Source organism: Phacochoerus africanus, chromosome 10, assembly GCF_016906955.1.
Source record: "Phacochoerus africanus isolate WHEZ1 chromosome 10, ROS_Pafr_v1, whole genome shotgun sequence".
NCBI lineage: Eukaryota > Metazoa > Chordata > Mammalia > Artiodactyla > Suidae > Phacochoerus > Phacochoerus africanus.
The window spans coordinates 74,522,102-74,546,053 of record NC_062553.1 but is presented as its reverse complement, the minus strand read 5'-3'; the positions used below and the strand labels follow the sequence as shown (position 1 = coordinate 74,546,053).

Sequence of the window (23,952 nt, the reverse complement as noted above, 5' to 3'; positions counted from 1 at the left end):
GTTTCCTAGTAATTTCATTTCTAATGAAGAGTTAAGAGTCCAAGCATTTTCAATATACTCTGGAAAAATTATCCTCCTCAAGGTTGTAACAGCTATATTCCCACCTACAGCATGCAAGATGGGACATGTATAGTTTGGAAATACTCATTCAAAATTGCGGTCTAACTTTTAAATTTGAAACAAATTTTAAACTTCTTGTAATTGTGGTCTCTAATGACAGAAGGTGAGTGTGAGATTTCCTTGACTCAAAGGGCATCAGGAACTGAAGGACAGGGTTTATAAAACTTGTATGTACCAGCAAGAGGCTGGTATCAAAAGCACTTTACTATCAAGTCTTCACAAAAGATCATAGTCCTTGCTACAGCTTCAGAGGCCTCCACTGCTAGCTCTAGTTATTTCTCCAGGCTTTGATACAGATATTAGCAACCCGCTTCTGGAATAAAACTGAAACCGCCAAACACGAGCTTTCCCTGCCACCAGGCAGCTATTCTTTCAGCAGCAGCAGCAGACAATTCTGCTCCTGAATCCACACAACTTTCCCATGTCTGGTTTTTCAGGTCACACCTCACCCTGGAAAACCCTTTTCCCTCTCTGATCTCTCAGGGGTCAGCTCCAACACCACTGATGCAAGGAGGTCTCCCACAGTCCTTCCCAGGCAAAATAACTGGGCTTCCCCGCCGTGCCACCCCAGCTTTTCCCTGTGCCTCCATGAAGAAGCATTTCTGTAAATGGCTACTGAAGTGGATGTCTTCAAGGACACATCTCACTTGTCTACTTCCTAAACAGTTTCTGGTGCAGAAGAGAAGTTAAACTCAGACTTCAAATCCTTTAATCCGACATTATTAGTCACAGGTACCAGTTTTGAAAGGGCTTTTAAAAAGACTGCTCCCCTCAAAACATGCCCTACTGTAGCAGTAAGTTTGGTAGATTCAATTTTAAAAAAGAAAAAAGAAAATAAAAGTGTGGTTTAATGAAAGTGACACAATATTCTATCTTTAGAACAGTTCTGTTCAACAAACTTCCATATGCTTGATATCTGCATTTTATCTCCTAAGATCTCAAGTTGTTCATTTTAGAAATAAAAACATGGGAAGAAAGTTTATTGTAAAATAGGAACAAGCAATGATTCAAGCGTGTGAGTTTTTGTGTTATATTCCTAGCCAGAGCACAAACGACTGGATAGTCTCATCAACGCCAAGCTAAGAAAAAAAAAAAATTAAAAAAATTAAAACAAAAACAAAATCGGAACCACCATGAAGATGCCACATTAAAATCTCTTTCTCTTGATAATTTCTGGCTTCCAGCTGACTGGATGAGTTTCTTCTGTCTAAAACCAGAAAAGCAAATAAGTTAAAACAAAGTATTATTGCTTTGCTTCATACTTAATAACTGTTTCTCTAACAAAAATATTAATTCTAAATCATATTACTTGACATTATATATATATATATATATACCTAGCAGTGCTTTAACAACTTTAATAGCTGACAAATTTTTGGCATTATCTGAATCTGATAAAGGATGAAGCAGTCACTATAAATCGTTTATAGTTTTGCATCTTAAATAAAATTGCTATTTATTCTAATTACCAAAGCCTATGATTCTAGAATTAATCTGCAGAGTAATCTAACTATTAGCTGTTATTCTTAATGTAAGAGTTTCCCAGTAACTCTAACAAGGAAAGTTCAGATAAAATTAAAACTACCTACGGCTTTGCTGGCATCAATGAAACCAATATAGAAATCGATGTGCAGACACTATTCAAGGTGACAAACACCTTAAGAAGATTATTTCCCTTCTACTAATTTCAGCAACTTTAAAATGGGTAAATGGGTAATTTACTTGCTAAATAGGTAATTTATTTTACTTTAAAATGTTCATGAAATGGAGAACTTACCGCTGTGTCATCCTCTCTGTACACTTTAATGGTTTTGTCAGCTTCGGCTGTTAGTAATCGACTTTCAGACTGATCAAAAGCACAAGCAAATATTCCTGACTCACTGTCCAAAGACCCGGGCTGCACTGCTGCGTGAACTCTCTGGAAATTGTAGCCAGTTCTCCAATCCCAAAGATGCATAGTGCCATTGTCAGCTTAAAGGGAAAGATGCAGTGAAACTCGGTATCCCTTCAACAATTCAGCTTCAGCAGCATTTATTAAGCACCAACCCTAAGGCAAGCACCATGGCAATAACTGCAGTTATAAAGATATACGAGACACAGGCACTCAGGCTCCTCTTCATATTGGTTTGCCTACTTTCATTTGTATGTATGTCTGAGTTTACCATAGATCTCAAAAAGCACCACAAAATGACACTGAATTCCAGAAGATGCAACCCAACTTTAGGCTATTTCTGGCATAACTCCCTATCTTAGATGTGTGGGAACTTAAAGAGCGCTGAGCTATGAAATAGGCTACATGTATAATGAATATGCATGAACACACATGTGAACACAAATACACATTAAAACAGGCAAGTTATAACACTTAAGTGTGATGACTTAGAAATTTTACTCACTCACTAAAAGAAAAAGGGACAGATAAAACATATTTACTGTAAAAATCTTTTACCTCCAGATACAAGCACTCCATCGGAATTTACTGTCAATGTGTTAATAATAGCATTGTGACCAGAAAGATTTTGAATGAAACTTCCATCTGGGAATTTCCACTGTTTTATGTTATCTGGCGAACCCGATGCAAATGTATAACTAAAATAAGATGAAAAAGAATGACAAAGTAGACCAAGTCAAATAAAATGGTGGATTTTTTAAAAAACTTATTGTGGTTGTTATATTTTACGTGTGCCAACATGATCTAGGTAGTTTTTGCAAAACATTATTGTCATACCAAGAGATAAAAATATCAAGACATGTGTTTCAAGTTCAATCAGATTTTCACATTATTTTAAGTGTACTTTTAAGTCCTACATTAAAGTTTTAGTCTCCCTTCCTCTCTCCAATGCTCTGCACTGAGCTAAAGCAATAAATGTGCAAACTCCAAGACTCAGGGTTTACGTGAGTGAAGGGGTGATGGAGAAAGTGCAAGAGAAGCAGGGCGGGGGGCTGGGGTGGGGAGGGAATGGGACAAGAAGGGAGAAAAGAGGCAAGAAGAGAGAAAGGGAGTGGGGGGTAGAAAGGGAGTGAGGAGCAGAGGGGGAATAGAGGGGAGGGGGAGGAGAAAGTCGGCCTGTGATCAGGGAAGCGCAGGGTGACACTGTACACAGAGCACAGTGCTGATATGATCCTCCACCTCTATAGATCCTCTGACGGTAAGAGTCACAAATCCTACTTTTCCCCCCTCTGTCATATTAACTGCCTCCTTAGAATGAACTTTTCTATGTATAGCTAATGTCCAATAATGTTTATGGCCAAAACATTAAATCTAGCTACTATTAGCTTCTCCCATGACATGCGGCTCTTAAACCATGATTTGTTCACGTTATCTCATTTGACATGATCATTTTTCACCACACGGCAAGCGTTCCTTGTCTTACAGAAGGCACAAGGCAAAACACTAAGAACTGAAGAATGAAGAGAAGCTACTTGGGAAAATATACTTACTGTCTTGGATGTAAAACCACAGCCCTGACTGATTTTTTATGATTCGTTAATGTGACTCTTGTTTTTCCAGCCACCAAATCCCATAATCGTATTGTAGTGTCATGGCTTCCTATAAGGAAAATACACACCCCCCAAAACACAGATCAGACAAAAGAATGCAAAAGTTAAATATAACAAAATCTGATGCATTCTTCCATAGACACATATATATGAAATATGAGTCATATCAACTCTTGGCTAACTGATGCACACAGTTCCAAAATTTTCTATTTTTAAACGTAATTTTTTTTAAAACAGTGTCATAATACTTGTTGCACTGTTATCTGAACAGCTAAAACAAATGTGAAAAACAAAACAAAAAATGATGCTATCGCCTAGTGGAATAGAAGGAAGAAATTCAAATGACTTTTTAGTAAAACACATCAAAGGTGGGAAATTATTTTCTAGAGTTAAAGATGACTGTTATTAACATTATTTAAGCAAAACAGGACTCAAACCGGCCTTCTAACTTTCATTTTCTAGATTGGTCACTTTGATACTATAGAACGAGGCTTAGCTGTATCTAACAGCACTATTTTCTATCAGACACCACATGATGTGACGACATAGGACATAGTCTATGATACATAAAAAGTATGAGATAAAACAATCGAATGTTACCACAATAAATTCCAAATGCACATGGAAACACTGTACAGGCTACACAAAGCAAGAGTCACAGTAGAGATGAAAAGTATAATCATAACACACTCTGATATGAATATACCGTCAACTTGAAAAGAACTGCTCATACCAGTAATAATTTGTGGTTCTGCAGCCTGACACCTCACTGTAGCAACCGCATTAGTATGTCCAGATAACGTGTGTACGCTGGCTTTAGTTCTTACATCCCAAATCTATAAAGACACAACAGACACACTATCAAAGAGAATAGATATTCATAACTCAGGCAGGTGACTAGATCAGTTTGGGCCCGGGAATTTACTAGACAACTGTGTGTGCCTGCCTGAACAGAACAAGAAAGTGTGTAAATGGGAGCTCCCTGGTGGCCTAGCAGTTAAGGACCTAGCATTGTCACTGCTGTGGCTCAGGTTTGATCTTTGGCCCAGCAACTTCCATATGCAACAGGCGCAACCAAAAGAAAAGAGGAAAAAAAAAAAAAGTGCAACAATGAAATAATCCTCTGGAATGGGGAGAAAATGCTACGTCTAGAACGGGAACAATGGGGCTACCGAATGGAACAGCTAATGGGCCCAGTTGTGGTGACAGACTGGACTGCGAGAGCAGCGCACGTCAGCGGCAGGGCCTTCCAATAACAGAGCCCAACTGAAGGTGCAGTTTCCTGATGTAAAAGGCAAGACACTGAGAGACCAGGGTATTGATGGGTCAAGGCCACCAGCTTTAAAATCTTTATCAAACAACACATGACTGCAGGACAAAGAAGCACACTGCAGGATGCAGCACACACAGGTCAGCACATGCCACTTACCCGGGCAGTTGAGTCTCGGCTACAGGTCACCAGCACGTCGATTGTCGGGTGCAAGTCCAGTCCATACACTGCGCTCAGATGTCCGTGATAGTGCCTTATAACCTGAAAAGAGAAAGAAACTCAAATCTCTTCCTTGAGTAAAACTCCAAGCAAGATACGCAGGGGCTTGCTGTGTTCTCCATTCTCTGCTCCACGCCTACCTTATTATACTCCAGATCCCAGCACTTGACTTGTTTGTCTTCCCCGCAGGAGAAGAGGTATGGGCTCCTCGTGCTCACTATCACGCCACGCACCGTGCTGATGTGCCCTGTTAAGGACAGCTTTAACTTGCCACTAGCCAAGTCCCAGATCTGCAACCAAAGAATATTTAACATTTAATTTGTCTTATCGTTGACTACTCTCAAACAAATTTTTAGAATCTTGATGTTAAATCGGTTTTCAAAACATGAAAGACAAAAACATGTAAGAATACAAAAGGTTGAATGTAAAATGACCCATCACCAAAAATAAAAGCAGGGGAAAAAGAGAATTAAAAGGCATGTTCAGGAGTTCCCGCCATGGTGCAATGGGATTGGTGGCATCCTGGGAGCACTGAGACACAGGTTCAATCCCTGGCCCTGGCATAGTGGGTTAAGGATCCTGCATAACCACAGCTGTGGCTTAGGTCGCAACTAAAGCTTGGATTTGATCCCTGGCCCAGGAACTCCATGTGCTGTGGAGTGGCCAAAAAAGGAAAGAAGAAAAAAAAAAAAAAAAGAATGTTTAACCCATTAATATCTTTTCTGGGAAACTATCACATAACAAAATCACTTAAAATTTAGAAAAAGTTTTAGGCACAGATTAATTACAGTCATTACTTATGACATTGAAAACCAAGAAACTAAAAAGCGTTAATGTCCAACAATAGGAAAATAGATCTATAGAATATCTAAATTATTTAATACAGTGGAATCATTTAAAAAGATGTTCAATTTTTCACAGGAATATGCTTTTGACATAATAAGTGAAAAAAAGCTGGGAACAAAATTACTATTAAGCATGATTTTTAAAAGAAACACATTTATACAAACAGAAAAAGAAGCTCAGAAGAAAAGGCACTGGTACACAGACAGAAATAAATGTTAAAAGGAGGAGTTTCCGTCGTGGCTCAGTGGCTAACGAACCCGACTAAGAACCATGAGGTTGCGGGTTCACTCCCTGGCCTTGCTCAGTGGGTTAAGGATCTGGCGTTGCCGTGAGCTGTGGTGCAGGTGGCAGACGTGGCTTGGATCCCGCGTTGCTGTGGCTCTGGCGTAGGCCAGTGGCTACAGCTCCGATTGGACCCCTAGCCTGGGAACCTCCATATGCCGCAGGAGCGGCCCAAGAAAAGGCAAAAAGACAAAAAAATAAAAAAATTTTTTAAAATTAAAAAATAAAATAAAATGAAAATAAAAGGATAAGAATGCTTTAACTAGTAGGGGAACAAAATATAAAGGAATTAGTTGTAGACTGAGCATGTACTGTTTGGGGGAAAAAACTGCTGTTTAAATACCACTTTCAAACAATTTTTTTTGGGGAAACTTTCAATTGTTACAGATAATAAATTTTACTCCACGCTCAGGTCTGAGAAATCAGGCAACCACAGCAGTCCATATCTACCAGAGCAAATAACTTAAAACACATTAAAGGAGTTCCTGTTGTGGTTCAGTGGTTACGAACCTGACCTAGGATCCACAAGGATGCGGGTTATATCCCTGGCCTCGGTCAGTGGGTTCAGGATCTGGTGTTGCTGTGGCTGTGGTGTAGGCTGGCGCTGCAGCTCCAATCCAACCCCTAGCCTGGGAACTTCCATATGCTGCAGGTGAGGCCCTAAAAAGACAAACAAACAAAAACAAACCCATCACATTAAAATTGCACGGCAAACACCAAGTCATGTTTACTTTTTTCTTCCTTCCTTACTACCTTTATAGTTCTGTCAGCAGATCCAGTAACAAACCATTGATTTCCAGGTTCCACAGCAATACAGCGAACCCAGCCAAGGTGCCCACTGATCACCTGTATTAAAAAAATAAAAATAAAAAGGCAGCATGAGCAGACTCATTACACGTAAGCTGAAGTTTATTCAATTTCATCTAATTATACTTACATTAAAAGTCTATTCAATTTGAACTGCCCCTCCCCACATCTTCAGATGTTAAGTTTATAAAGATTATCTGCCATTCAGATTTTAGAATAAGTATTAAGTTATCTTCCACCAGTGAATGGATATACAAACTGTGGTGCATCTGTACAATGAACTCCTACTCCACAGTAAAAAGGAATATATTAACATAGGCAACAACGTGGATGAACTCAAAGACTGAGTGAAGGAAGGTGGTCTCAAAAGATACATCCTGGATAATTCCATTTATGACAGAACTGAAAAGCACAACTATAGTGATGGAAAACACAAGACTTGCTCCCAGGGGTAGAGAAAGGTATGACTATAAAAGAACAGCACAGGGGTGTTTTGACTTGATGGACCTTCCATTACTCAGACTGCGGTAGTAGCTACCCAAATGTATCTATCTATTGAGATTTATTAGATCTATACACTAAAAGACGGTCTATTTTACTGGATGATGATTATTATGTAGCTGTACTTTTCCTACTATTTACATTTTATTTTACATCTGGTACATTCTGAATTATTTCGATTTACTATAATTAAAAAGGAAATGGGTAGGGCTAAAGAAATGTCATTACATACTGATTTTCCCCTTGGCCTTCATATAGAACACCTCAAACATTTTCCTAAATGTATTCTGTCTGTTGTCCATTCCAGCAATACTTTGTACTGTATTTTATATAAATAAAGTTTCCTTCCAAAGATATCTTTTAAGATAGTGCCTAAGCCCCTCCTCCTGTCCCATGTCCCACCCCAGGTCACCCTACCAACTCTCATATTCATTCTTTTCCCTCCTTATTCTTTTCCTCAGTCCGTGTTTAACTGGAAAGCAGTGATCATGTTTCATGGGGTGAAATAATATACAGACTCACTCACCCTGTAGAGTTTCCACGGTGGGTGCCACTGGGGCTTTGGCATTGTAGGGGCTTTTTTAGCCATCAGTGCAGAGTTCTTGGCATTGCCACCATCCACAACAACCTAGATATGGAACAGACTACATTATTATTAAAGATTTCATACCTATGATATCTTTATCATATTATCAATTCAAAAATGGAAATTGGAGGTTTTTCAGAAAACTAAATATAGAACTACCGTATGACCCAGCAATCCCACTCTTGGGCATATATCCAGAAAAAAACTTCCACTGAAAAAGACACATGCACCCCTGTGTTCACTGCAGCACTATTCACAACAGCCAGGACTTGGAAACAATCTAAATGTCCATCGACAGATGAACGCATTAAGAAAATGTGGTACATATACACAATGGAATACTACTCAGCCATAAAAAGAACAAAATAATGCCATTTGCAGCAACATGGATGGAACTAGAGCTTCTCATACTAAGTGAAATAAGTCAGAAAAAGAAAGACAAATACCATGATATCACTTATATCTGGAATCTTATATATGGCACAAATGAACCTAACTACAGAAAAGTAACAAACTCACAGACTTGGAAAACAGACTTGTAGTTGCCTGGGGGAGGAGGAGGGAGTGGGATGGACTGGGAGTTTGGGGTTAGTAGATGCAAACTATTACATTTACAATGGAAAGGCAAAGAGGTTCTGCTGCATAGCACAGGGAACTATATCCATTCACTTATTATAGAACATGATAGATGATAATATGAGAAAAAGAATGTACATCTATGTATGACTGTGTCACTTTGCTGTACAGCAGAAATTAACAGAACACTGTAAATCAACTATAATAAATTTAAAAAAATAACAAACAAAAATGGAAATTTATAAAGGGGATTTTATGAAAAATTTTTTCCTTAAATGAAGAAAGAAGAACAGTTGAAAAATGTCCTAGGAAATTAGTCTAAGACTTCCAATCCAAAGTTTATTTTCTGTATATTAATTTTTTTTTCTTTTTCGGCTGCACCCATGGCATACAGAAATTCCTGGGACAGGGATTGAACCTGAGCCACAGCTGTGGCAACATTGGATCCTTAGCCCACTGCACCAGGCCGGGGGTCTAAACGCTGCTGCCACGGAGACAATGCAGAATCATTAACCAATGGGCCACAGAGGAAACTCCTGTTAATTTTAATTTTAAAAAAACAATCAAAAAATCTCAGAGGTAGAACCCTGGCATTGAGAGCACATATTACCGTGTATGGGTTCAAAACCCGGCTCTGCCAACTACAAACTAATGACCTTGGGTAAAAATTACATAACCTCCACGCTTTGTTAGTAAAATAAAAATAACAGCAACTACCTCATACAGTTATTACTAACATAGCAGTAAATGCTCTATGTAGCTATATTACTATGTAACTGCAAGTGGATCAATGCCATTGCCTCTCACTGTTGTATTTTAACATTACTGATTTAATATTACAAAGGAGAGACAAAGTTCCTTATATGTATCACCCACAAAAAACACTAAATACTATTTTAAAAGGTATAATAGTTGGTAAAACCATCTACTGCTAGTATCCACCCATCCACCCAAAAAACACTAAAGTCAAGAGTTCCTGTTGTGGCTCATTGGAAATGAACCCGACCAGGATCCACGAGGACACAGGTTCGATTCCTGGCCTTGCTCAGTAGGTTAAGGATCCGGCGTTGCTGCAAGATATGGTATAGGTCGCAAACGCAGCTCGGTCCCGCACTGCTGTGGCTCTGGCATAAGCGGGCAGCTATAGCTCCAATCTGACCCCTGGCCTGGGAACTTCCATATGCTGCGGGTGCGGCCCAAAAAAGCAAAATAAATAAATCCCCCAAAAAACACTGAAGCCTGTAAAGTTCCTGCCCTCAAGCTGCTTACCTTATATCCTAAGGAGGCAATAAACCTGGGCAGACCCTGCACATGGAAACTAAAGAAACAAGGAAGGAGGACTACAATTTCATTCACTTCATAAAGTGGCTGCATAATAAACTGAGGAAGCAAAGCCTGTACTTACTTTAAGCAACAGCATTAAAAGTAAACTGCCTGTTTTCAGTTATTCTTTTTATAAGTATTTTCACCAATAAGAGTTAGCTGTCATTTACTTGTAATTTTTTATTTTTTATTTTTTTTGGTCGTTCTTGCCTTTTCAGGGCTGTACCCATGGCATATGGAGGTTCCCAGGCTGAGGGCTGAATCATAGCTGTAGCTGGCAGCCTACACCACAGCCACAGCAATGCCAGATCCAAGCTGTATCTGCAACCCACACCACAGCTCACGGCAACGCCAGATCCTTAACCCACTGAGCGAGGCCAGGGATCAAACCAGAAACCTCATGGTTCCTAGTAAGATTCATTTCCACTGTGCCATGACGGGAACTCTGACTTATAGATAATTTTATATTTCTAAATGTTCATTTATAAAATACTAGTTAGACAGCCTATAAATATTTTGATAAATAGTATTCAACTCTAACTGTACAAAGCAACTTAGAGTTTAATTTAAAAAAAGCCACTTTCGTATCTAACACATACTAATACAAGTTTCAGAATAACACTGCTTGTATTTTTAAGAGTGAGCAATAAACAGCAAACTACATTATCGTCACCAAAGTAAATATTATGTCCTGTGTGCAAGCAGATGTAGAATTTAAGTTCTCTTTCAATTCACTAGCAACTTACAATTAGGACTACGAAATATTAACAACTAGCTCCGGCTGCTATTTCCTTGAACAATGCCAAGAAATATGTTCATTTATTTAATAGTTAAGGTAAGCATCTTGGGGTAAAAGGAAATAGGCAACGTGTTCCTAAAGTCAGAAACCTGCAGTGTGATGTGATTTGACACAGAGAAACTCACCGCACCCGCAGACTGTGAGCGGTCAGAAGCCCCTGGATGTCGGTATTCACCTGCAGCAGGTGCACTACGATTTGCATCAACCCTGAGGCAAAGGAAAGGGCACATTCTAAGTAATTAATGTCTTCTAGTCCCAACTGACTATATTTTAGGTTTCTGTAAGCACTAGTAAAAGAAAATGTCATTAATACACACAAAGAAACAAATTTTAAAATGAGAAAAAATGTGAATGCTTTCAAAATCTTTGTAATTAGAAGCATAATTATCTCCTACCTGGCCTGAGTCGTAGGTAATGCCACAGCTAAGGACTGTGCAGCTGATTCACTTGGCATTCTTTGGATCTTAGTGTCTGCTGTCAGTGCAACCCCTGTTAAATTTTTTAGAAAACCAACTTCTTTTAGTGACTATTTTTGCTTTCATTTATAGGCATTTACAATAAAATATTGTAGAAAAACATACCAAAAAGGCAATGGCATTATCTCCAGGGGATGAGATCATACTTTTTTTTGCTTTTTAGGGCCACAGGTGCGGCATATGGAGGTTCCTAGGCTAGGGGTCGAATCGGAGCTGCAGCTGCTGGCCTAAGCCACAGCCACGGCAATGTGGGGTCCGAGCCAAATCTACAACCTATACCACACCTCATGGAAACACTGGATCCTTTACCCACTGAGCAAGGCCAGGGATCGAACCTGTATCCTCATGGATACTAGTAGGATTCATTTCCGCTGTGCCAAAATGGAACTCCAAGATTATAAAACTTTTGATTGAACTCTGCTGGTCTTTTTCCCTCTTTTAAATAAATATTGCTTGTCAACACACATCTCAATTTTTTTTTTTTTTGGTCTTTTTGCCTTTTCTAGGGCGGCCCTCCGCGGCATAAGGAGGTACCCAGGCTAGGGGCCTAATCAGAGCTGAAGCTGCTGGCCTATGCCACAGCCACAGAAATGTGGGATCTGAGCTGCGTCTGCAACCTACACCACAGCTCACTGCAATGCCGAATCCTTAACCCACTGAGCAAGGCCAGGGATCGAACCCCCAACCTCATGGTTCCTAGTCAGATTCATTAACCACTGCACCACGATGGGAACTCCTCTCTCACATATTTAAAGCCCAAGGTGGCAGAGTAAAATTTCTATTATCTTGAAATATTATCTTCAAATATAAAAATTAAGCTGTTCCCCAAACACTAGCAGAATGTTCCTAAAGGTAAATGTAAATTACTACAATGTGAAGAACCAGTTCATCTATACTTTCAACATGGTGAGTCCTATCCTGGAAAACTACCAGAACCTGGATATACTAAGCTTTTCGTTTCCACTCTGTTAACTCCACTTGCGTGCCAATTCCTCTTACAAACTACATATCCAGGAAGCTGCTTCTACACTAACGCTTCTACACCTGTACAAGCTTAGTGATATTTACGTATCTACTACAACTCCCGATAATAAGCTTGTCTTAGCCTGGAGCAGTCTGACTGACTTTGAATCCTTAGCACAGCACCTGAAAAAAAATATAGGTGCTTAAAATTATTTGCTGAAGAAATATACATACATATGAATGACTGGGTCACTTTGCTGTACAGCAGAAATTGACACAACATCATGCATCAATTATACTTTAATTTAAAAAAATTTTTAAAAAGTCTGCTGAATAAACAGATGTGATCCTAAGTATTAATTCTCATCTAAAAAGCTATGCCTGGATGCCTGGTTATTGAGCTTATCTTCTATTTTACAGGGAATGGGAATCACATTCATGGAAATATATGTGACGGTAAGACATTCTCAAATGTAACAGGTCACTTACCAGGTCCTGGTGGATATGGATGTGTCCCTGTCACCAAATATTCAACCTCTTGTCCTGTTAAAAGAGAGTGAGAGAAAATTCATCAATGGCAAAAATACCTTATAAACAAGTATCATCTCTTTCAATGATTTAAATAATATTATCAACTGGCTTTCTCAAATTTTCCCAACTAAGCCCAAGCTTCAGAAATAAGATGAGTTGATCATTTTTTGTTTTGCCTTCTCAAGACCAGTACACAGCTATTTCCTCGACCATCTCTGAATGTGTGATGTCAAGAAAGTCTGCATATTTACTACATAGCAATGGCGTGTAGGGAGGTCATCCTATCAGGTAATAAGCCACTTTCCCTCTGTTCCCAGCAAACTGTTCTCCTGTAGACTCTTGGATTATCTCTATTCACTATAATTTCAGTATTTAATGTCGTCTTTCTGAATTAATTTGCTTCAGTCTCCACTATGACTTTATCCATATCCTAAGAATTTCTGCCATCATTATATCATTTTTTAACTTCCTATAGGGAAAAAAAAAACAATCAATAACCTCAGTCACTATTCCAATGAGGAAATAAAGACTTCCATTATAATACTGGTATAGCTGTTAAATAGGACATGGTTCTACTAAGTTCTTCCAAGAGGAGCACTAATAAGACGTTTCATTTTTCTATTTTCGAAATGCACATATAAATCCTGACATCTCTGGCAACACCATACTCACCTTGATTGGCAGGATACTGTTTGTGTCCATATGAATCTGATGCATTCTGAGGGCCCTTCTCTTTCAAATTTTCTTTTGAAGTAGGCATATGCAACACAGGACCATACTCATTACGCAGTTTGATTGCCATTTTTCGTTTGTGACTGTTTAAAAATTACAAACATAAAAATATATCTTTGAGTACCTTAAATACATTCACCAATGTAAATATATTCACAAAGAGCCAGGAAAATAAGTTTTTAAATAGCTAAAGTTTGCCTAATCATGTAGAAAAAGTTTCTATTACAATTTTAAAGTTAGACAATATTTTTACAATTTCCAACGTGCATTTCCACATTTTTGTTCACAACCTACCACCTAGCATCCATTAAGTCTAAGTAATGTATTAGTCTGTTGACCAATTATATAAAACCTTTCATGTTGATTAATCAAGGGTCTGATTTAAAAATATATAGAAACTAATATACACTTTAAAAAACCTCAAAGTCAATATACTTTCCTTCAAATTCTAAATATAGAAACACATTAAAAGCTTCTATAGTGACCTTTCTTGGATGTACCTAAAAGATTAGTGGAAACTACTCTAAGCACTTAGAAAGAAATGCACTTGTTACTTTTAAGGATAGTCTACTTCATAATTTAAATATAAATGCTTGTTTGAGGAATTGAAAAGATTTTCAAAGACGGGTAAAGGACAAAGAAGGAACACTGCACATAATGCAATCCCAGACAGGAGCTGGAGATGTAGAACCAAAAATATGCCACCACTCAAAAATCTTCACCATACTAACGAGAAAAGATGGGAGTAGAGGTACTGGCCAGGTACAATTTCAGCTCAGCAAGGCTCTGAGAGCAGCAGGAAGCTGAAAGCACATACAAAGTGATTGATTATAAAATATAACACCTAAAAGGGACTCTCCTAATTACTGGGTATTTGTAAAATGCAATTAATTAATGGGATTTTTATTGTAAAAGATAAGGCCAAAAAAGTTAAATCAGCTTAAATTATGCCCAAACACCACTCATTATTGAATAGACAGCCTAAGAGTTAGTATTACTCACTAATCTTTAAAGGTTTCCCCTCTCCCTGCTCGCATCCCCCCATATTAAATGTTAAATATTCCAGCAATTGAAAAGGAACTGTCCTTACCTCTCTTCATCCAAAGGCACAGGTTTTCCATTATCAGCCACAAACATGTCATGGGTCCTCTTCAATGACCTGAACACAAGTGTGTGCACAGAGTGTTTCTGTACCTCCTGGAAAAAAAGAGTGTAATTACACATCTAGCTATAGATTACACCTATCATAACTTCAAATCAAATTGGTTTTACACTTCACACGTTTAAATATGTAAAAAGCTTTGTACCACTCACCACAGCTATTTGTAAAAAGCTATAAGAGTCAAGTTCAGAGAAGAGGAGGAAGCTCCTCTTGGGCCAGAGCCCCAACTGAGTGGATGCCTGAGATTAGTCATTTATTTAATACATACATAATTGAGCTCCTACTAATTGTCTGGTAAGTATTATGCTGGAAGCTAACAACAGAATGATGAAATGGTAGCTATGGTCCCTGTGTTCAAGAGGAAACAAATTAAAAATAAGCAAAATAATTCCACATTTTGATAAGTGCTATGAGGAAACAAGGGGGCTGAGACAGAGAAAGATCTGATATTCAAGTAGAGAGGGAGTTAGCTTTGCAGAAAATAGGTAAGAACAATCCAGAGAGGGAGAAAATGCCATGTACAAAGGTGTTCAGTAATTGAAACAATGCCAGAAACTGCAGTACAGTGGTATATGCTCCATGAGAGGGTGGGTTGTGATGCAAGAGGAGGTTGTAAGGCTAAACAAGGTCCAGATAAGCTTTTTAATACCATTGCAATGGTCTGCATTTTTGCTCTAGTTACACAGGACAACTAAAGTTTTTTAAGCAAGAAAAGCGCGATCAACTTACATTTTAAACAGATCAATGTATTGGGGGCTGGGGAGGGGTGACAAAAATAGAAACAAGAAGACCACTTAGGAGCTAATGAATGCTGATGGAAAATGATGTGAATTCGGGTGACGGTAGCGGGCCTAAACAAGAGTCAAGAATTCTGAGATCAAACAAGGCTGGCTCGTAGAATAGCTGTTCAAGCTAAGGAAAAATGCAAGAAACCAAGAATGGCAGATTTTTCCCGGGGAAGAGCTGAAGTGAGAGCCCAAGTGAAGACCAGAGAAAAGCTGCCAGCCTTTTAGGACACGGAATCACTGACCCTACCCAGCAGGAGGCGAGTACCAGGGGTCCAACATGGACAGAAGCACCGCCTCAGAGGACAGTGCCTATGTCCATTGCCCAAGGGCCCAATGAAAACTGGAGGAATTGTCTCCGGCTTCCCGCCAGGGCAGAACCTACAACTCGGACTCTCATCCGCTTCTCTCCGTTCCTGGAAATCTTCAGCGACTTCGGCCATACAGCCTGCCCTCGCGGCCGCCACCAACCCCAGACCCCAACGCCTCTGATCCCCTACGCCCGCCGCCAAAGAAAAACACTCCAGAAGCAGACAGCCCCTGCGCCTCCAACTGTCATTTTACCTCGACCATTGCGCCGCCGTTTATCCCGTCGCTCCGGCGGGGAAGAAGCACTAACCAGCAACACACAAACCGCGGCCACAACTGCTCAGCCCCTTCCGGAATCCAGCGGCCGGGCGCCGGATGTGACGTAACTCCACGCACGCGCGCTGCTGGCCCGCAGGCCTTCTGGGGCCAAGGGGCGGGGCTTTATCCCTCAGGGCCGCCCCCGGGGCGGAGCTTCAGGACTGCGGAGAGGAAGCTGCTGGAGCCGTGTGACCGAAGGTTGTACTCCATTCTGCAGGATTGTTGAGATGACGATTTCTGCTATCCCCTGGCTTAAATGTATTGGTTTAGAGTTGTGGTTGTTTGCGTTATATTCCCTGGAATCTCAATGCTTTTTCTTCAGACGACCTAAACCATCAGTTCTAGGGAAGGTTGGGAGAGCGCGCGAAGGCTCTTACGCCTCGCATCCTTTGGGGATCCCCCTCCGTCGTTACTGTCACCTGATTCCGCGATGTGGCTCAGTTTGGCAAGAGGAGTTTTGGCGTATTAATAGCCTTGGCGCCTCAGAACAGTTCCGCCTACACTGCCCATGAAACGCTTGTTGAGTGCATATTGAGGAGTAATTTCAACTTGAGACATTTTGCAAAAGATTTTTGTTTAAACAGCGTATGGCAAAATCTCAAATTTATTTTCTGCTCGCATAAATTTTAAAACTCTTGGTCATTTCTAGTCATATGTTGATTGATGTGGCTTCAACAATGCCAGGGTACAGCTTTTTAAAGCTGGTGGAAGCTAAAGCTGGCACAACTTCAAGGCTTTAGCTATTTTATGTGTATACATCCTGGTGCCAAAGTATTGGCATTTGTTTTATGCGCGGTTAAATCCTGCAGTTTGCGATCAATCGCCTCATTTTCTTTCTTCCTTCCTTCTTCCCTTCTTTCTTTCTCTTCACTGGAAGCATATGGAAGTTCCCAGGCTAGGGGTGGAATCAGAGCTACAGCTGTCAGCCTACACCACAGCCACAGCAACGTGGGATCTGTGCGGCTTCTGTGACCTATACCACAGTTCTCCACCCCAGATCCTTAACCCACTCAAGGAGGCCAGGGGTGGAACCTGCATCATAATGGATACTAGTGATGGCTCTTTATCACTGAGCCACAAGGGGAACTTCCCGTGCCTAATTATTTTTCGATGTCAAAAGGAAAACTGATGGAACTGGACATTTGCAAACTTGAATGGACAAGCATTTTACTGGTACCGATTTTGTTCCCAGCGCACATAGTACATACTTTGAGAGAAGGGGGAAAAGAAGCTATCAAAAATCCCACTTAGAAATTAATTTTTAATTCATTACAAACATTAAGGTCATGTTTCTATTTGAAAATACAGTCCTCTCTGAATTTGAGTGGATGTTTGGAACTTAGGAATGTATTTTCTTTAACAATGGGCACTGATGTTAGGCCTTGTAAGGAAACGCCGTAATTATAAAAAAATACTTGGGAAAATAAATCATAGTACACCTTAGCTATGGATAGAGATAACTATAACAAAAGAACATGACTTGAAAGGGCAACAAAGTTATAGAAATGTAAGCAAGACTCTAACATAGCTATGGCAATGTCATTGCTGTTGAGCTGGGCCTATTAATTTGTTAATCGTCCTGAAAATAATTTATAAGCCCAGACTAGTACAAACATCATAATAATTAAGATAAATTAACCAGAGTATACTGCTTGTAAAAAGCTCTTTGCAATCTACATAATTTTATTATCCTCTTGCAAGTTTTAGATGGGACTTCCCATCCTGGCTCAGCGGAAACGAATCTGACTAGCATCCATGAGGATTCAGTTTCAGTCCCTGGCCTTGCTCAGTGGGTTAAGGATTTGGCATTGCCTTGAGCTGTGGTGTAGGTCGCAGACTTGGCTTGGATCCCGAATTGCTGTGGCTGTGGTGTAGGCCAGCAGCTACAGCTCCATTTGGACCTCTAGCCTGGGAACCTCCATATGCCACAGGTACCGACCCTAAAAAAAAAAAAAAAAAAAAGTTTCAGATGGATAGATACATTGATAATTGATAGATCTCTGTCACCCTTTTATCTAGCTCAGGGAATGCATTAATAATCTATATTTTATGGCTTTTGTATTTAGGTAAGAACCTGAATTTTTTTCTGGTAAAGGGATCTGTGGGTTTCTTTGGATTTGAAAAAGGATCCAGGACCCAGAAAAGAATCCCTGCCCTGGCTGACACCCAGAGTTGCTTTATTTGAGCAATAGGGGTCACTGCTGCCCTTCTAAGAGTAGGAGGACTTTTCCTAAAAGCCAGCATGGGGAATAATTTATTAATGTAAATACTATTAAGTTTGTTTGGGTGAAGCCAATGATACAAATTTTAAGGAAGGTTTCCCTTCATTAGTTAAGCTACCTTTTTTTTTTTTTTTGTCTTTTTGTCTTTTGCTGTTGTTGTTGCTATTTCTTGGGCCGCTCCCGCGGCATATGGAGGTTCCCAGGCTAGGGGTCTAATCGGAGCTGTAGCCACCGGCCTACGCCAGAGCCACAGCAATGCGGGATCCGAGCCGCATCTGCAACCTACACCACAGCTCAGGGCAACGCTGGATCGTTAACCCACTGAGCAAGGGCAGGGACCGAACCCGCAACCTCATGGTTCCTAGTCGGATTCGTTAACCACTGCGGCACGAAGGGAACTCCCTTTTTTTTTTTTAACTCACTGATATGGTTCTCTTTGTTCTCTTCCAAAAATCAATAGCTTTCATATATGCAATTAAAACACATAATGGGGGAAAGATCCCCTTCATAACAACAGTAAATGAAACATGCAAGATTTATATCAAAAAAAGTTTAAGGGACATAAAAAAGAAGATTTGAAACAATGAAAATAAATAGCTTTTCCTTGGATAGGAAGACTCGAAATTCTAAACATGCCTGTTAATCTAATCCTGTGTATATTTTACAAATGCTAATTTAATTCAAAAAAATTGTTGTTAAATAGTGAACAATCTTTTAAATGAATGTTATAAAATACTCCAAATAAAAAGTTTTCAATTTCTAGGGTTTTATTGCCAGTACTATATACTTAATGCATAAAAACTTTAAGTGACTTATCGCGTTGTTTGAAAATGTAGCTTCTCTTTCTAATGTGCAATGATGCTTTAAAAAGTCAGTTTAATTTCCAAATTTGAACTTAATTTTCCCTTTGAATTAGTTCAGCAAACCCCAGAAGCTATCCCAGCCTAACTTAGCAGAAGATAATGGGGAGTGGGTGTTACTATTCAGGACATCAGGAGTCTCACAAATTTGGCAGAAGATCAAGTTTAGAAGTTTTGGTGGCTTTTGCTGCCAAAGTTGGTAGGCTTTCTCTCAAGAATGTTGCCACGAATAGGACATCAGGCCAATCAACCTGATTATTTCCTTGCTTATTTCCTTTGCAAACATTAAATTGTGGGAGAGAAGCTGGTAGGGCTGGCTTGGGTGAGGGATCTGCCTCTGCTCAGTCACCTGTGGTTAGAGGGTCAGGGCATCACAGCACCAACAGGACCATAGGAGCCCCACTCCTGTGTTTTAGGGATCATTCCAGGACAAGGAAGTAGCTAGTGTCCATCACACCCATTGTGGTTTTGAGTCTGCCCCAGAAGCAAAAGAGCATCTCTGACTTTTCAGTAGCTCCTGTGATTGGCATTGGGTAGAAGGAGAAAATGTCCCATTTTTTTTCCTTAGTGCCAAGCTCTGTGTCAGCTTCTTCTTTTTTTTTTTTTTTTAGAGCCACACCCATAGCATATGGAGGTTCCCAGGCTAAGGGAAGAATCAGAACTGCAGTTGCCGGCCTATACCACAGTCACAGCAACACAGGATCTGAGCCACGTCTGCAGCCTACACCACAGCTCACGGCAATGCCAGATCCTTAATTCACTGAGCGAGGCCAGGGATCAAACCCGCATCCTCATGGATACTAGTTGGATTCATTTCCGCTGCGCCACACTCTTGTGTCAGCTTCAAGAAAAGCAAACTGACAGCTTCAAAGTCAATGGAAGGAGACTCTGCTTAAGAGGGAGAACTAGTCCTAACCTTGTTCCCGGCAAGGTGCTTTCCCATTGCAGATGCCAACCTGTTATAGTTGTTGCTGTCACACTGGGCAGGCTTGCCCATCAAAGCTCTGGTCCAAGCTGGCTTCCAGTTCTTTAGTATTAATTTCCCCTTCGATAGTGGTTCTCAAACTGTGGTAAACCATAGAGAGACTAACAATGATTTAATATAGTTTCTCAAAACCTTTTCTCTTATTTAGACAAAGAGAATCAGTGGTTCATTTTATTCATCCAATCATTCACTCATTCTGTATTCTTAAACTGGTTCAACAGATATTTGTCGATATACCAGGTGTCTGATAGAAAGCATATAGTCTCAAATCCAAAAGTCTTTACCTTTTTGGGGGTGGGGGTGGGGGGGCGCACCCACAGCATATGGAAGTTCCCAGGCTAGGGGTCAAATCAGAGCTACAGCTGCTGACCTACACCACAGCCACAGCAACACCAGATCCAAGCCACATCTGGGACCTACACCACAGCTCATGGCAATACCAGATCCTTAACCCACTGAGTGAGGCCAGGGGTCCAACCTGTATCCTCCCAGATACAAGTTGGCTTTGTTACCGCTGAGCCACAATGGGAACTCCAAAAAGGCTTTTCCTTTCATTATGGTTGATTTACAATGTTCTGTCAATTTTTTCTCTACGGCAAAGTGACCAAGTTATGTATATACAACGTGGAAGGGGACTAAGTCCCTAAATGACTTGTTCCCAAAACCTTGCCTTTCCCTGTTTGGTTGAGCACTTATTATTAGAAGTAGTTTTTATTTTATTTTCTGTCTTCCCTTGTAGACACAAAGCTTCATGAGGACAGAATGCTTGTCTGTCTTGGGGATCAAGGTGTTCTTGCCTCGTAGCACAAAGCAGGTGCTCTGTAACTATTTGATGAACACAAATTTCCTTGTATGCTATAAACTGGGCCTGACAGGAATTGTAAAAGAAGCAACAGCAACCACATGGACAATCAGTGCCGGCAACTCGACCCTTCTCGCCAGCGAGCTGCTGGGCAGGACAGATTATCTGTTTTCTCTGTCATTGATTTACTGCCCTTGACTTACATAAGGGAATCCGCTAATACCAAGAACCCTGCACTGTTGACCTGAAAACATAGCTGAACAAATAGTACTCCCTTCTGCCTCCACCAATAGCAACATTTTAAAACATTTAAGTATTTTAGGGACACAGAATCTTTGCAAATGTGTTTCTTCTCTTTGAGAACATGGTAATGTACTGTGTAATATCCCACACTTGAGTGTTAGTATGGCTTTGTATTAAAAAAAAAATCTATCAAAAATTTAGCAGGAACCAGAATTAAAGAAATTCATAGCTATTTTCACGGCATCAGCCATGCCTCTCACACAGACATGAACATCCAACCCACACCCACCTGTTAGAGTGAAAGGTAAGTGAAAATAAAGGCTAAGAAGAGGAGTGCCCATCTGAGGCACTGTAGTCTCAAGAGAAAGGGCTGGTCAAAACAACCCCAAAAAGGTAGCGATAAATCCTTGATGACATTTGTGTTTTGTTGGGCAATGTGATGTGGTGGACACAGATCACGGACAGACAAACACGGGTCAAGGCCTGGTACCAGAATTGCTACGCGTATACCTTGAACACTTAACATCTCTGAGCCTCAGTTCCATCATCTGTAGAACTTGGTGGTTTCAAGAATTAAAGCTGATAAATGATTATCAGAGCTTGGCCTCTCAGGCCTGTTTCAATGAAGGATAGTTCATTCATGCATTCTATGTTTTTTTTTTTTTTAATCGAATGCCTACTATGTCTGCCTTGTTTGCCAGTGGGTCCCCAGGTTAAAGCACACTAACCTGTCGCATGGGAGGCTCTCAAGAACTCTTTGTGGAATGAATGCATAGTCTCTGATCTTAGGCATGTGCCTTCTAGTAGTTTCCGCTCCCCTTCCTGGTGATGATGGCAAGAATGGCTGTCAGAGTAGAAAAACGTGAGACTCTAATAAAAGAATTCTCCTTTTCATGTTGTACAAGCTTCTAGAAGAGACTTAAAAAATTAACAAACTTCTAGAAATTAAATGATGGTTCTGTGGCTAGTCGATATAACGCCAGTGCTTGGAAATGAAGTCATAATATGATAGTTACCTCAAAAGAAAAAAATAAATGTAGTCTTCTTAACGCCGTCAGTCTTTTTAAATCAGCAAGAATCTGACAGCACTAAAAAAAAAAACCCTGTCCAAATGATTAAAATACACATTTTCTCAGTTACATTTCGAAGGGGAGTATTCTTGCCTCTTATTTTAATTAACACGCACATACACAGACACTTGTTTTCTCAGTCAGAGTGTGTATTCTTCTAAAAAAAAATAAAACTAAGCTAATCTTAAGGTACAGTATTTACTCAGTACTAATGACTGAGACATACAGTTGGAAAAGTCCAATCCACTATTTTACTGGATTTAAACTCAATGCTTTGCTTCTATAGATCAGAGTTAAAAAGATTTGTGAATACAACTCACGCAACCCATGGCAGAAAGAAATTTAGTGTCTCATACCATTATCGAGTCTGCTTCAAAACATTGTTTAAAACATACTCCTCTGATCCAAACCTGGATAGCCTTCTGTCTTTTGAAGAAAATCACTTAAAAAAAATCTAACAAAAAATGTTTCACTTTCCATACCAAAAAACCCCCCAGAAAATGCTAGAAAGCAGCATACTAGCTATGATTTGTGTTTTTTGGGTTTTTTTGTTTTTTTGTTTTTTCTCTTGATACTTGTAAGAATTGTTAATCCTGTTTGCAAAACAAAACAAAACAAAAACAATGAAAAGATGAGAGAGATGCATTTGTTAGCTTATAAGAAATTATGAAAGGAAATGGGCTGCATTTAGTGTCTGAGCTTCTACTTGAAGTAGATGTGTGAAGCCTTCACTAAGGGTAAAAAAAAAAAAATTGTTCTTCACAGGAAATTATGTTCAATAGCCCATGATAAGCCATAATGGAAAATAATATGAAAAAGAATGTATATATGTATGACCAAATTATTTTGCTGTACAGCAGAAATGAACACAGCATGTAAATCAATTATTATTCAATAAAAGACATTTAAAAAAATAAAGTAAAACAAAATAAAAATAACACTGTTTTTATAAATAATATAATATGAAATATAATATGAAAATAAATGTTAAATATGCATCTGGTCACCAGAGTAATGGTTTGGGTTTAGGAATCTGTCATCTAGTCATTATTTTAAGAATGTTTAGAATTAGCTGAACATTTTAACTTTTTAATAAAGAACAAAATATGAAAAGTGGTCAGAGTAAAAAAAGACTACATTTTCTTTCTGATGTTTGTCCATCTAGTATAAGGCATAAATGTTAGTTTTGTTATTCTGATTAAAGTTTGAAGAAGATAAACACACAGTAATGTAACATTATTCTTGAATGTAATGGCTTTTTAAAAAATGAGAGGATTACCTGAAAACATAATATTTCCAATAACCCTTTCCTGAGTTCACAATATTAGGGGATGCCTTGTAAATAGGTCCAATTTTTTGTGTTTGGATGGAAAATATCTTTTTCCTTGCACATTCTTTGGGACCCTGTTCCGCATCCACATTAATTTACAGGAAATGTGATACACAGCTCTTTTAGAAATGTCCTAATTTCCCACCATATTGTCCAATTAAATGAATTTGAGGAACTTTGGTGTTTCTAAACTTGACCAGCAGAGAACAGTTGGAAGACAAGTAAATAAATCTTGCTGGGAAGATGTTGCTTAAGAGATAAAATGGTTCAGCCAACAAATGAACCAAAAAATTAAACGTTAACTAAGGAAGGTAACCACTTGTAAAATCAGTCG

At 39.4% G+C, this 23,952-nt stretch overlaps 1 protein-coding gene across 2 annotated transcripts; it reads right to left on the bottom strand.

The window, feature by feature from the left end:
- Positions 1 to 806: 806 nt before the first annotated feature.
- PLRG1 (pleiotropic regulator 1) lies at positions 807 to 16,162 on the bottom strand. 2 transcript variants are annotated; one of them, XM_047798978.1, is made up of 15 exons: positions 16,044 to 16,162; positions 14,623 to 14,729; positions 13,473 to 13,615; positions 12,759 to 12,812; positions 11,226 to 11,319; positions 10,956 to 11,037; positions 8,073 to 8,174; positions 6,992 to 7,084; positions 5,251 to 5,400; positions 5,051 to 5,152; positions 4,355 to 4,457; positions 3,562 to 3,670; positions 2,570 to 2,709; positions 1,898 to 2,091; positions 807 to 1,327 (listed from the first exon to the last, which is right to left on the bottom strand). In XM_047798978.1, exons 1-15 carry the CDS (start codon positions 16,050 to 16,052, stop codon positions 1,268 to 1,270), a joined length of 1,542 nt encoding a protein of 513 aa, XP_047654934.1. In that variant the 5' UTR covers positions 16,053 to 16,162; the 3' UTR covers positions 807 to 1,267. The 2 variants fall into 2 exon arrangements, with proteins under 2 accessions (XP_047654934.1, XP_047654935.1); XM_047798979.1 differs by lacking the exon at positions 16,044 to 16,162 and adding an exon at positions 14,264 to 14,335.
- Between the last annotated feature and the right edge of the window lie 7,790 nt (positions 16,163 to 23,952).

What these genes read in the sequence shown, in the direction of transcription:
- PLRG1 (XM_047798978.1), bottom strand. An exon ending in GCTCACAGTCTGCGGGTGCG is followed by an intron (nt 8,175 to 10,955) that starts GTGAGTTTCTCT and finishes TTCCATATCTAG; the next exon opens with GTTGTTGTGGATGGTGGCAA. An exon ending in CTGCTGACAGAACTATAAAG is followed by an intron (nt 5,401 to 6,991) that starts GTAGTAAGGAAG and finishes CTTTGGTTGCAG; the next exon opens with ATCTGGGACTTGGCTAGTGG.